This window comes from Fusarium vanettenii, assembly GCF_000151355.1.
Source record: "Fusarium vanettenii 77-13-4 chromosome 10 genomic scaffold NECHAsca_14_chr10_3_0, whole genome shotgun sequence".
Lineage (NCBI taxonomy): Eukaryota > Fungi > Ascomycota > Sordariomycetes > Hypocreales > Nectriaceae > Fusarium > Fusarium vanettenii.
Window position 1 is genome coordinate 840,589 of NW_003315871.1, and position 12,447 is coordinate 853,035.

The window sequence follows — 12,447 nt, forward strand, 5'->3', positions numbered from 1 at the left end:
TTTGCTGATGACTCTTTAATGCGGAGAATGTCACGTTGTAGTGTCATCAACACGTTCTGTGAACAAGTGACCCCGCCTACCATGATGCACTACATTCTATGCGGAACCAGCAGTTGAAACTACAAGTAATCATTCTGTAGATGCATGTGATATAAGATCTCCCCCTCGCCCGAATATCAACTGACTGCCTCAACTACTTTTCGATGCTCGACTCCAGGGTAAGAAATATGACCGTGATGGTGACTCTGACGTAGGTAGTTGCGTTGGTGATTAGATAACGACATGATGTGGGGCATCGACCCGGATCAGACGTTTTCCCGCCATCGTCCGTAGCTTGTCGGATCTTGATTGCACTTTCAGATCATCACTAACAACCTCCATGCCCTTCTTTTCCCATTCGATGGTTTGTTTTTGATTGATTACTCGTCAAAAATTGAATAGATACCCTCCTTTACCATCGCCGAGCGTCGCCATGCTTCGTCCTTCGACTCTTCGTCCCGTGCTTCGCGCGCAAGCTCGGACGCAATGCGCCATCACCCGGGTATCCCGTCGTACCATGTTCTCTCAACGTCAATCCAACCGCCTGGTTGATGATCTAGACGTGAATCACCTCAATGCGAAGCGAAGAGATTACGAACAGAACCGCACTGCCTTCCTAGCCGCCGGTGCCATCGCTGGCATCGTTTCCTTCGTTTACACAGCTTGGAAGCTCAAGCAAGCCATCGATGTCCAGAGCGAGAAGGAGAAGCGGGCTATCAAGTGTGATGCGCCGATACCGACAGAAACCTTCAAGACTGAAGCGGGCGAGAAGCGCAAGGTTGTCATCCGCGACGAGGATGGTCAAGAGGTTGTTCCCACCGGCAACACCACGATCAAGTTGTATCCTCGGACGATAGACATTGAAGATATTGCCCCGCCTCAGAACGCCCCCGGCCCAATTGCGGCTGCGGTTACCGACAAGAAGGGTACCGAGTTCACACTGGTTGGTCTGGGAACGAGGACAGTAACCTTCATTGGAATTGAGGTGTATGTGGTTGGCTTCTACGTGGCTACTCAGGACATTGAGAAGCTGCAGCATTACCTCGTCAAGAAGATCAACCCTCTTGCCACTACTCTTATTCCGTCGGAGAAGGAGACCCTGCGCAAGGCGCTGGAGGATGCGACCGAGGGCGAGGAGACATGGAATGCGATTCTCAAGGATGCCGGATGCCGCACGGCGTTCCGCATTACCCCCGTTCGGGACACAGACTTTCCCCATATGCGCGATGGTCTTGTGAGAGCCATTCAAGCTCGCACGGGTCGAGACTCGGAGTACAATGATGAGGCCTTTGGAACCGCTATGAAGACATTCAAGCAGATGTTCCAGAGAGGCCAGGTCCTTAAGAAGAAGGAATTGCTTCTTGTCCGTGACGCTGCAGGGACACTGACCCTCACTTACAACAGCGGCGACTTCAAGACGCCAAAGAAGAGCGTCATGGGAAGCTTGGGTGATGAGCGACTGTCTAGGCTGCTCTGGCTCAACTATCTCGCTGGCAAGAAGGTGGCGTCAGAGGAAGCCAGGCGGAACATTATCAATGGCGTCATGGAATTTGTCGAGAGACCCGTCGGCACTGTCGCCACGCAAGTTCTGTAGAACAGGTATCACGAAGAGGAAGAGGTGTACGTTATGGACAACAAAAGACATGTATCACTAGGCAGACACAACTCGACGAGTAAGGTCGAAGGTTTTATGAATTCAACTCATCTGCTTTTGCAGGTGCACGCAACACCAAGTGGCCGTGCTATCTAGCCATCGTGTCTCTATAATCTACAAGCATCTATAGCTTGGAACTGAAGGTCATCAGCTCTCCATGTCCAGGCAAACCGGAGCAGCTGGTCCTTACGCCTTCACTGCACCCGCCTCCTTGAGCAGGTTCTGGAGCTTTCCGCCAGACTTCAAGCTCTGGACGTCCGAGTTGCCGCCAATGTGCTTCTGCTTGATGTAGACATTGGGGACGGTGCGCTGTCCAGAGATTTGCTCGAGGGCATCCTGGATGTCAGAGCCATCGGCTGAAGATGTTAGTAACTGGCTTGTTCACCGAGTTAAGAGGATAACATACGGATCTGGTCAAGCTCGAGAAGCTCATAGACGGTGTTGAGGTCGTCCAGGGTCTTCTTGGTCTGTCTGCAGTAAGGGCAGTAAGACTTTGAAAAGACGACTGCGAACATGGGTATTAGCTACCATCCACAAACTCATGCGCCCCACAGAGCCCATCACGGGATGGATTTCAACATACCAACAGCGTTGTCGTCAATGATTTGCTGAACCTTCTGGGAGATCTCTGCCATGGTGCCGGGACTGGGTGCGCGGTGGAAGAATGAACGGAAGAAGTTCATGGATGGGGTTTACTTGGCTTGTGAGAGCGGGGCGGAGAAGAAGAGGGCTGGCGAGGTATTTATCTATCAGAGGGAGCCCTGGAGATTGATTGCGCGATAATGTAATAAACCTAGTTGGAGGAAATGATGAGGATATCGGCACGTAGAGGCAAATCGGGATGATTTGTCATGGGCTTGAAGGGCAATGGATTTGGAATACTGTAACGGCGTTGGGATTGATTCCACGGGGTTTCGGTCAGAAAAGCGATGATGCAATTGCTTCTCAATCCGTGCCTCGGAGCTGAGTCAGCCTCTCAGATTCGACTGGAATCAAAGGCTGTCCCTTGACTCCCTCTCTTCTCCAGGGCTTGACGCCCAGGCCTCGGGCCCTCTAGCGGCTTCTGGATAAATACCGGGCCCCTGAACGTGCTGCCCCTCAGGGGCTCTCCCGCTAGAACTGCCCGACGTCTTCCCTCAGGTTTCCATTGCCAATTGTCAGGCCATGAACCTGGAAGGAGGCGTCGGGTCCCCCGTGCGGCTCTGGCTGCCCGAGATTAACCAGGCCCCGGGCTGAATGTTTCAATTTTTAGAAATCTGGCCTCGACCCTTTATCTCTACCAATCTCGACCTCTCATCACCACGAACTAGCAACGGCTCCTTGATATTCATCGTAGATCCGGACTGCTTGCAGCATCTGCTTTCTGTCCGTACATACAGCGCGATCCAAGATTCAGCATCTCCCGTCCCCTCCCGCCTGCATCTCGACCAATCGCTGAGCCCCCAGCCCGCATCCTCAAGCTGCCCGGTTTGCGACTTGCATCATCATCACACACATCCACCACGCGCATACGAATCGAGGTTGTACAGAGGTACATGCTCGCAGCCTGACCTCGACGTATTACGGCCAAGCCCCTCACTGTGTCACCGGAGAACCCAAGCCCCGACGCTTGTCAAACCGACTGACGCCTTGCCTTGCCTGCTTGTCTGGCTTCCCCGCTGCCAACTCACTGCGTCGCGCACCGCCGGCGGGAACCTCTCTCGACACTGGTCGCCCAGGTCGCCCAGGTCGCATCGCTGGGAAGACCCTGGCCCCAAGGGTCGTGATCGTCGTCCGCTGCCGCCACCTTTGTCCTCGTCGCGCGCTGCCCACCTGCTCCACATCAGCCCACGGTCGATCACAGAGAACCGCCTTGAACAGACGTCCTCTCGACCCGACCGCCCTGCCTTTACCTCGCTTCCTGTCCATGACCTTGGTCAATTAACTGCATTTGTATCCCCATTTGCCTCTAGGGTGTCCTCTTCGGGACCACCTTAGAACCAACTGAACAAGGTGGATTCCGCCCAAGAAATCGTGGCATCTCCCGGTGCCTTACAAAACGTCACGTCCTACCTCAACGGGGCGTTGGCTAATCTCTCGTCTGCCTTTCAAGATTCGAGCGATTACATTTCCGACACTCTCGGTGTCCCTCCAACATTAGTCTACAGCAGCCTCGCCGTCCTGCTCGCCGTCCCGTTGACAATGTCGAGATACGGCTGGTCTATCAGCCGCGAACAACTTTCGCCCTACGGTTCCGTCCCTGGCGATGTGCCCGCCGTCACCGACGATGACTTTAGCTACATCACTTCCCAAGATCTGGATGATGTGACCGAAGCCCAATATTATCCCAGATCTCACTCGGCCGCCCCGCCAGCTCCCGAAGACGATGTCCTCTTGATCAAGAACAGGGGCGTGACGTATCCCGCACACTTTCCTGCGTATGCAATCGGAGATGGAAAGCTGCGAGTAATAGACGTCAAGGACCGGGTCGGTCTCATGATGGAGCTGCCTGTGCGGGGAACCTCACGGATCAAGCTCCTGTACAAGGGCAAACAGCTCAAAGACCCCTTGGCGCCAGTTCGAGACTACGGTGTCAAAAACAACAGCGAACTGATGGCGGTGATTCCCGAGATTGAAGATATCAGCAGCCCATCCGATGAGGAGATGGTGATTGTTGATGCGCCCCGGGAAGACAGGAAAACCCGCCGCCGCAAGAAGAAGCGTGATAAGAAGAAGGGCATCACCAGCGATAGTGACTCTATGTCGGCGAGCAACCCTCGCGACAGTACCTCTACGTTTGATCAGCCTCGATCACCTCCTGCGCCGCCTGTGTCCTCTGGAGCGACCAGTGGCCCCATGAAGGCTCTGGACGACCTCGCCGTCGAATTCCAGATCAAGTGGCTGCCCCTCTGCACCGACTACATCGAGGCACCCCCCTCCGATCCCAAGAAGCGGGAGGAGGACCATCGCAAGGTGTCAGAGTCCATCATGCAGCACATCATGCTCAAGCTTGACTGCATTGACAGCGAGGGTATTGCAGAGGTCAGGGCGAGGAGAAAGGAGCTGGTCCAGCAGGTCCAGAAGACACTGAAGCAACTGGATGTTGCAAAGGACTCATAACCAAAACTTTCCTACTCTCAGTTGTTGACGGCCATGTTAGAGGCCGAGAAGATTGTCTAGTCTCGAGTGCATTTGGCGTTAAACCGGACGGATATGCGGATGCTCGTTTACCATTGCTATTCTCATTAGAACAAGCTGTACAATAGATCCAAGGAGATTCGACGGCCTTGACGATGATGACCAAGATAGAAAGCCTGGACAGATTGTATTCTTTTCTTTAATCAACCGTTTGGGATTTGGCTAGACCACTTGAATCTAGATCACCTTTTGCTTCATCTCCAGATTTCCTGATCCGTGAGCGACGATAACCCTTACCTATCCGCCGTCGGAACGATCCACCGAGGTCACGTGCAAAATCACCGACTTTCCCCGGATGCCCGAGATCCATTTCAAGCTTTGTGGGAAGGGTGCGCCCGCGCTCGGTAAATTGTCGGCACCAAGGCTCTAGGTCTCTAAACCCTAAGCACATCCAGCACCGCTTCTGCCGAATCACGCCCTTTCCGTATGGGGCTAGCGTATTTCCATCCAAAGGCACAACGAGCCCTCAAGCGGTCCTTGGATTTTTCGCACGTCAATCATATCGCGACCACTTCCACCCAACATTCGAGGGACCGACTAACCCCAGCAGCACAGGAAATACAGATTCTCGCCGGCCAGGTTCGAGGATTTGTTTATCTTAGCCGTCGTCTGAGCTGCCCTTCTTTTTCTTTTCTTTAATTCCCCCAGAAAAGACGGTTACGATGTCGACGTTCGAGCAGGTTGTGAGTAACCTTCAAGTCCACCGCACAACCATGGTGATGCGACCACGGGTCGAGGGCAGAGGCAGGATGCAGGCGCTGGGAATGGATTGAGGATGCTGCGGGATCTCCAAGACCTTCAGCGCCGGCTTCTGCCATGAACTCGACGCCCGCTGCTTTCACATGGGAATATTCAAGGTGCATTTCGCTGACCTTTGTGCGTCTTCTAGGTCGTCATCGATGGCAAGGGCCATCTCCTTGGCCGACTCGCCTCCATTGTCGCCAAGCAGCTCCTTAGCGGCCAGAAGATTGTTGTCGTCCGTTGCGAGGCTCTCAACATCTCTGGCGAGTTCTTCCGCGCGAAGCGTATGTCTACCCCACGACGCACAACTCCGACCTGTGGCCGAACACCACCACCGGGCACCACCACGACGAGCAAGGACACAAGCTGATGATGCCAACAGTCAAGTACCACGCCCACCTCCGAAAGATCACCCGATACAACCCCACCCGCGGAGGTGAGAAGAACCGCTACCCAGTGTCGAGATGCAGTCATTGACCCCAAGACAGGTCCTTTCCACTTCCGTGCTCCTTCCCGAATCTTCTACAAGGCCGTCCGTGGCATGATCCCCCACAAGACTGCCCGTGGTGCCGCCGCTCTCGAGCGCCTCAAGGTCTTTGAGGGTGTTCCCCCTCCCTACGACAAGAAGAAGAAGATGGTCGTCCCCCAGGCTCTCCGTGTTCTCCGACTCCAGCCCGGCCGCAAGTACTGCACCGTTGGCCGTCTGAGCCACGAGGTTGGCTGGAAGTACCAGGACATTGTTGGCCGGTATGTTTGTGTGCTCATAGGCTGAAGATCATCACTGACCTTGTACAGATTGGAGGACCGAAGAAAGGCCAAGGCCGCGGCCTACTACGAGCGCAAGAAGATTGCTGCCCGACAACTCTCGGACGCCAAGAAGACCGCCGCCGTCAAGGACGAGACCACCAAGGCCCTCGCTGCCTTTGGCTACTAAGCCAGCCATATCCCTCGACTTTAGGTTCTTGCCGGTCTAGGTAAAACTTGGCACCATGATTTCTCGTGCGTTTCGTTAGATTGGCGCGGCGGTTCAACAAAGGGATTTACTTGATTTGCTGAGTGATGGCAAGGGCGGCTTGAGGAGAGGATGTCGATTCCCCCAAAAATGTTCTAAATGAAGTCCCGTCGTCTGGAACCCCCATTCCCCAAGAGAAGAAAAATAAAGCACAGAAACCCACAATCAACATGATGAATGCATGAGGATGAGAGAGACTATGTGCCGAGATTTTTGCACTCTTGTCACTATGAGGACCAACGATGGGACTTTGTTTCGGGGCGTCATATGGGTTTTTTCATTTGGAATCTGTCATGTCTCTTCTTCATCTATCACCCAAGGACGCCAGTAGTTCGGCGGACGGGTTCAAGGGGATGGTGAAGGGAGGTGCTTGTTACATCGGGACAGGGTCTCGCATTTTGCACTAGGAGTAGAAAAGGAAAGGTTCTTGTTTGATCAAGTGGTATATACGACGAAATGCATTGTGATGGCTGTGAATTGTGCGAGATGAAGCCAGGTGAAGACGTCATGTCATGGTGATTTGGGTGATTGATGGCATGATGAGATCTGTCAGGGTCCATGGAGTGACCCAACCTGTCAATGATTGTGTATCGCGTAGGGGCTCCTATCATTGGACGAATTGCGAGTTCATTAAAGTATGAAGAGCCCCAGCATGTGGGACAGATGACATGTTTATTGAAGCAACAATTCATCATGGAAATAGGGCACACAGTCATGTTTAAGCGACAACATCAACAATAACATGACATGAATTAGAAGAGAACCTCTTCGATACAATATTATTAAAACTAAGCTCGATAACAACAAGCAATTGACTTGCCAGAGCTGGCAACTGTCCTGTGACATAATCACCGAGGTGTTCATGTCAACCTCCAGGGTAAGGCAAGGTGGCCGCGAGGGGTGTCATGTGCCGCTAAGATAAGATAAGAACTTTAAGTGAGGTGTCCTAAACATCAACTTACTACTTGCAGCGCCCACGGAGAGTGACTGACAACCTCAAACACCACACTTTTCCACCTTGCGCGCTCGCAACTCAGTCGCTCTTTTACCAATAGACCCAAAAGATACCCGCGATTCTCCAGTACAAGAAACAGCACCTGCGCAACACGCAAATCACATCCGTCACCATGTCGGACCTTACACACTTTGATCTCCTCCCTCTTCAGATGGACCCTCAATCCAAGTCCATCTCGTCACTCAACCCATCCCGCGCCCTCGCCGCCGAACTCGAGACCCTCAACGCCCTGCACCGATCTCTGCTCAACATCGAGACACCATCAGGAGCTCCCCCCCCTCCGATCCCCGTCAACCCAAAGCGCACAGCCAACGTGACCAAGCTCCGCGACTCGGGCAACGCAGAGTACCGCAAGGGCAAGTACACCGACGCCATCAAGTTTTACACCCTGGGTCTGCAGATGGCCATGACAAGGCCCATGTGGGAGCCCGCGGCTCTGGTGCGAGAGGAGGTCAGCTCGCTGCTGGCAAACAGGGCGCAGGCGCACATGGCGCTGCAGAACTGGGCTGAGGGTGCTGTGGACGCACACGCGAGCGTCGAGGCGAGGTGGGTTGGAAACGCTAAGGCTTGGTGGAGGAGAGGAAGGTGTCTGAGTGAGATGGGAAGGCTGGAGGAGGCGAGGGATTGGGTCAAGAGGGGTCTCGAGGTTGAGGGTGAGGAGGCTGAGCTTGTGCAGTTGCTCAAGGACGTCGAAGGCAAGATTGAGAAGGACCAGGCATGATTTGGAAAGTCTATGATTTCGGGGCTGAATATGTGCTCTGAGATGGAGATGGCTTCGGCAGTGGTTCACCTGAGACATGGGATGGCCGTGACCACCTGCAGGTACAGAGCCTTAGAGAGGACGAGATACTAGTCGAAGATGTCTCAGCCTGGATATGCCACATCACGGCATGACGGAATGCGGGTTTTATGTTGAGGGTAATGGGTTTGTTGTTTCTGCCGTGTTTTTTATAGGGAGTTTATGCTTGCCAAAATGCTTTGTGTCAATGCGAAAGAATACCTATTTCTTGACGACGTACCGCTGCGGTTTCAACTTGTACTTGTGTATCACAAGGCTTCCATGTCAATGAGATGGAGCCCTTGAATTCTTTATACGCAACTACTCTTCGTAGGGAGTAAACACACATCCCAAAATGTCCATGTTAATGCGAGATGGTCTCTCCATGTGGTCCAACGTACAAATGCTAAGTACGTTTCTCGCAGGGAAGTGCCAGTATCTGCCTTGGACTCCTAGGTTCTCATGTCTATGCACTTTTCCAGAGATTGGATCCCCTTAGTTCTTCAATACGCAACCACGTTCCTACAGTTGGCTTGTGTATCAAACCGTTTTCGTGTGCAAGCCAATGCGAATAAACCCCTGATTCCTCAGCACGACTACGTTTCTTGTAAGTTGACGTCTGTGTCAGAATAATTCCGGGTTAATGCGAATATTCCCGAATACTTCAATTCGTAACCGACTTTCCTCACGGGGAGCCATGCATGCACTCCATGTCGTGCCAATGCCAAGAGCCCTTGATTCCTCAACTCTATAGGATCCAGGTGCATCACTTCCACCCATTGCTGCTCTACACAACGAAAGCTACCCAGCATCCATGGCAGAAACAATAAAGAAGACTGATTTGACGGCCGTGTTTCTCGGCATGATGGGGTAACTAGGCAAAGACGCGAAAAAAAAAGAACATGATATCCGCCAAAATACATGGGTAATCGTACACTTCCTTGAGATTCTTGCCGCCGCCCTTTGCTCCTCTCTTTCTTTCCCTTGCGCCTGGGCTCTTTTGCTTTGGCGATATGACGATTGAAAGAGTAAACACGTGTATCCCTCTCGGTCACCTCCCTTTGTTTCCCTGATTTCACTCCAACCAACTCCGGAATCTTCGGTGGAAGTCCTGGGCTCGGCACCATGTCACGCTGTTCCCCTCCCTCCCTGTTTATCCATCCCTGACATGCCATTAAAAATAAGAGAGAACTAAAAAAAAGAAAACAGTAACTGTCTTTCATGGTGTGCGTATCCTGAGTTTGGGGGGTCTGTATTCGTGAAAAATAGAGGCTTTGACGGGTGGTATAGTTGGTTGGTAGGGGGGTTAAAGTGGTGTGGGTTTGTCCTTTGTCCCCCCCTGGAGTTGGGCTGATGGTCGTGGGCCAATGCGGGTGGTTTGCGATGGGTGCCCGAAGCGAGGAGTAGCATGCCTTTGCGAAAAACGAGGAAAAAACGCTGGTCTCGAGTGGGAAACAAGAGGCAGTTTTGCTTGATTGAGGCATATTCAGCCGCGAGAGGGTCAAGTTTACTCGACCTTCTCGCTGAGCTTCTCGTTGAGGCTCTGGCCGCGAGGTCGCATGACGGCATCCTGACCGACCATCCTTCTGTCGAGGGCGCGCTCGAGCTTGGCGCCCAGGGCGAGCTTGCTCATGGTGTCGGTCTTTTCGTCGGTGAGGACGACGCGCTGCGAGGTGAGGGCCTTGTTCTCCATGCGGTCGAGGCCAGTGGCGATGTCGCGGATCTCAGCGTGGGCCGAATCGGTGGTCTGGACGGTGGGAGCGAACGAGGGAGCCATGCTGTAGGTGCTGAAGCGAACAGAGTTGCGGTTCTTGGAGGGGTCAGCTTCTGGTTGATCCTGCTTTTGATCTTGCTTGCGACGGCTGGGTTGGGAGTGGGCGTGCGAAGAAGACCAGGGAAGAGGTTTGGCCATGTTGACAGATGGGTGATAGTCAAGTGGTTTTGTGTGTGAAAGGTGAAGGGTTGCGACAGTGAAACAGGAGAGATATAGAACAAAGAAGAGAGTATATGGCAGGGTAGTGGTAGACAGGGAACAAAGACGATGATGACAAGCTGAACCAGGCGGCTGGAGCAAGCAAACAAAGATGGAATGGACAATCAGTCACATCTCAACAGTTGACTTGCTCGCGTCCTCAAACACCACGGTGGGCAGACAGCGGATCCCCCGGTGAAAGGGACAGGGCAGGCAGGCGGACGAAACAACCTAGAGGAGGGGGTAGGACATACCGAAGGGGCCATGATGGGCCGGGAAGAGTCCAAGGAGGCAGGCATGACGGTGGACAATGCGCGATACGACGCTGACTTGGGTAAAAGGAAGAGAAGCGCTGGTGGATACTAGCGACGAGTATGAAACGGAAGTGATTGAGGTTTGGGAAGTGTCGAGAGAAGAGGCGAGGCAACGGATGAGTCGATAGTCGGAGGAGCGAGAGGACCGGACAGGCAAGGCGCGGTAGGTTGTTGGTATGGGTAGCCAAGGCTTGAATGGATCGAGTTATAGGTGAGTAGTTAAGTTGTTTTGGTGCGCGACGGAGAATCGGAGCTTGATCGAGTTGGGCGTGGTCTGGCGTGGTCCGGTGTGGTCTGGTCAGGTTATAGTGGACAAGAGTCAACGAGGAGAGACTGATCAGAGGGAAAACGGGCACGGAAAAGAAATTGGGCAAAGGATGGAGTAAAAAGAAATGGCGAGCAGGGGGGTGGGAGGACTTGGAGATTAAAGAGAACAAGAGAGAGAGGACGAAGATGAGACGGGACGGGAATGGCCATGGATGGTATGGTCTCAGCGCGTGCGTGCGTGCGCTGCGCGTGCGTAAGGTGCACACACGTTCTCAGGGAGGTGAGGGGCTTACTTTGAGGTACAGTACCACCTTGGAGTCGTTTTTTTTACTAAGGTACTTGAAGGGTGGGAGGTGGTACGGCTGTAGTACAAGTCACTTGAAGGATTAATTCCAAATGCTCGTTAGGCTCAAAGAGTGTCAAAGAGGTGCAACGATGGCGGCGGGCGCTATTATTACAGAAGGACGAGATGAAGCCGATCACTCTCAAAGCAAGGCAAGGTAAAGGTAACTTGTAAGCCCAAGTTTCAGAAAAGAGACCAGGGGGGTTGCTCTGGATGGCACGATTGCAGGTGATGGTAATGGAGGAGTGGAGGAGGAGGACAGACATGACCCCTGAGACGAGAGCGGTACCTGTGCTACGACAGACAGACACATCATGTACCCCGGGCGGGGCCGAGCACTGCAGGCCAGACGTCGAGGCCTGAGGGTCTGGTCTAGAGGAAGCTATTCAGCTTCATCTTTTCAATATTGGATTTTTGATCCGTAATGTATTGAAACTGTATCCGCTCGTCCTCATCAAGTGACGCCTCGGTGATCACCCGCTAGAGTCCCACCAGTGAGTGATTGGCCAATCCTCCACGTCGGCGCCTCGTGGACTCGTGGCCTCTAGCCGGGGGAGGAGAAGCTGAGGGTGTGCAGCTGCAAGCACGTCTCGTCTTCCAGGGGTTCAACAGGGGGAACCAGATGGGGACAGAGATGCAGGCCAACATTGAGTCTCTCTCTTTGGCCCACGAGGCAAAACATACAGGCCTTGCCTTTTCACTTAGTGATCTTCTCAAGGCCTGGAATGAGAATCTCAACCCGAACGAAACATTAAACATAACACGGCTCTAGTTAGGGATCCCTTTGACTTTTTTTTTTATCGGCCCCGGGGCCTGGCACTCCGACTTGTGTGCCAGTCTAGCCAATGCCTGAAGCTGGGTGCGCCACTCGCGTGGGAGCCATGAACCTTGCCGCACGCACTTGGGGGGGATCTGGGCAAGCAAAGCAGGAAGTTACAGTAACATCATGGTGATTGAATGACGATTTGCTTGCTTGATCTGTGAATGGGGGCCGCTAAGCGAAGGTTGGTGACTGGATGTGTTTACGATGGTGATGCCTTCAGCGCAACCTTGGATTCACGGACAATTGATCAACATTTCTTGGTTTTTTTTTTGTGTTGCTGATGCCTTTGCAGTGAGTGAGTGTGGGTGGTAG

The 12,447-nt window shown here is 53.1% G+C and overlaps 6 protein-coding genes across 6 annotated transcripts; 4 read left to right on the forward strand and 2 right to left on the reverse strand.

The window, feature by feature from the left end:
• Positions 1–374: 374 nt before the first annotated feature.
• On the forward strand, positions 375–1,764 carry NECHADRAFT_105568 (uncharacterized protein). The gene has a single exon (XM_003047630.1). The coding sequence runs from the start codon at positions 473–475 to the stop codon at positions 1,631–1,633; it is 1,161 nt and encodes a 386-aa protein (XP_003047676.1). The 5' UTR covers positions 375–472; the 3' UTR covers positions 1,634–1,764.
• NECHADRAFT_73925 (uncharacterized protein) lies at positions 1,732–2,571 on the reverse strand. The gene is made up of 3 exons (XM_003047802.1): positions 2,277–2,571; positions 2,100–2,198; positions 1,732–2,049 (listed from the first exon to the last, which is right to left on the reverse strand). Exons 1-3 carry the CDS (start codon positions 2,326–2,328, stop codon positions 1,880–1,882), a joined length of 321 nt encoding a protein of 106 aa, XP_003047848.1. The 5' UTR covers positions 2,329–2,571; the 3' UTR covers positions 1,732–1,879.
• Positions 2,572–3,394: 823 nt separating this feature from the next.
• On the forward strand, positions 3,395–5,066 carry NECHADRAFT_101954 (uncharacterized protein). Its single transcript, XM_003047631.1, has one exon. It carries the CDS (start codon positions 3,875–3,877, stop codon positions 4,790–4,792), a length of 918 nt encoding a protein of 305 aa, XP_003047677.1. The 5' UTR covers positions 3,395–3,874; the 3' UTR covers positions 4,793–5,066.
• Positions 5,067–5,405: 339 nt separating this feature from the next.
• Positions 5,406–7,058, forward strand: NECHADRAFT_64318 (60S ribosomal protein L16). Its single transcript, XM_003047632.1, has 5 exons — positions 5,406–5,553; positions 5,760–5,895; positions 5,994–6,047; positions 6,100–6,358; positions 6,407–7,058. Exons 1-5 carry the CDS (start codon positions 5,533–5,535, stop codon positions 6,543–6,545), a joined length of 609 nt encoding a protein of 202 aa, XP_003047678.1. The 5' UTR covers positions 5,406–5,532; the 3' UTR covers positions 6,546–7,058.
• Positions 7,059–7,614: 556 nt separating this feature from the next.
• Positions 7,615–8,648, forward strand: NECHADRAFT_72592 (uncharacterized protein). Its single transcript, XM_003047633.1, has one exon. The coding sequence runs from the start codon at positions 7,751–7,753 to the stop codon at positions 8,357–8,359; it is 609 nt and encodes a 202-aa protein (XP_003047679.1). The 5' UTR covers positions 7,615–7,750; the 3' UTR covers positions 8,360–8,648.
• A 1,275-nt stretch (positions 8,649–9,923) lies between these two features.
• Positions 9,924–10,687, reverse strand: NECHADRAFT_50679 (uncharacterized protein; the record flags this gene model as incomplete). The annotated part of the gene is made up of 2 exons (XM_003047803.1): positions 9,924–10,240; positions 10,639–10,687. The coding sequence occupies 2 exons, from the start codon at positions 10,685–10,687 to the stop codon at positions 9,924–9,926; spliced, it is 366 nt and encodes a 121-aa protein (XP_003047849.1).
• Between the last annotated feature and the right edge of the window lie 1,760 nt (positions 10,688–12,447).

Coding starts and splice junctions, on each gene's coding strand:
- NECHADRAFT_105568 (XM_003047630.1), top strand. CDS start 473: ATGCTTCGTCCTTCGACTCTTCGTCCCGTGCTTCGCGCGCAAGCTCGG.
- NECHADRAFT_73925 (XM_003047802.1), bottom strand. CDS start 2,328: ATGGCAGAGATCTCCCAGAAGGTTCAGCAAATCATTGACGACAACGCT. Junction 2,199..2,276: donor CATTGACGACAACGCTGTTG/GTATGTTGAAAT, acceptor CCATGTTCGCAG/TCGTCTTTTCAAAGTCTTAC. Junction 2,050..2,099: donor TCTCGAGCTTGACCAGATCC/GTATGTTATCCT, acceptor TAACATCTTCAG/CCGATGGCTCTGACATCCAG.
- NECHADRAFT_101954 (XM_003047631.1), top strand. CDS start 3,875: ATGTCGAGATACGGCTGGTCTATCAGCCGCGAACAACTTTCGCCCTAC.
- NECHADRAFT_64318 (XM_003047632.1), top strand. CDS start 5,533: ATGTCGACGTTCGAGCAGGTT. Junction 5,896..5,993: donor CGAGTTCTTCCGCGCGAAGC/GTATGTCTACCC, acceptor TGATGCCAACAG/TCAAGTACCACGCCCACCTC. Junction 6,359..6,406: donor TACCAGGACATTGTTGGCCG/GTATGTTTGTGT, acceptor GACCTTGTACAG/ATTGGAGGACCGAAGAAAGG.
- NECHADRAFT_72592 (XM_003047633.1), top strand. CDS start 7,751: ATGTCGGACCTTACACACTTTGATCTCCTCCCTCTTCAGATGGACCCT.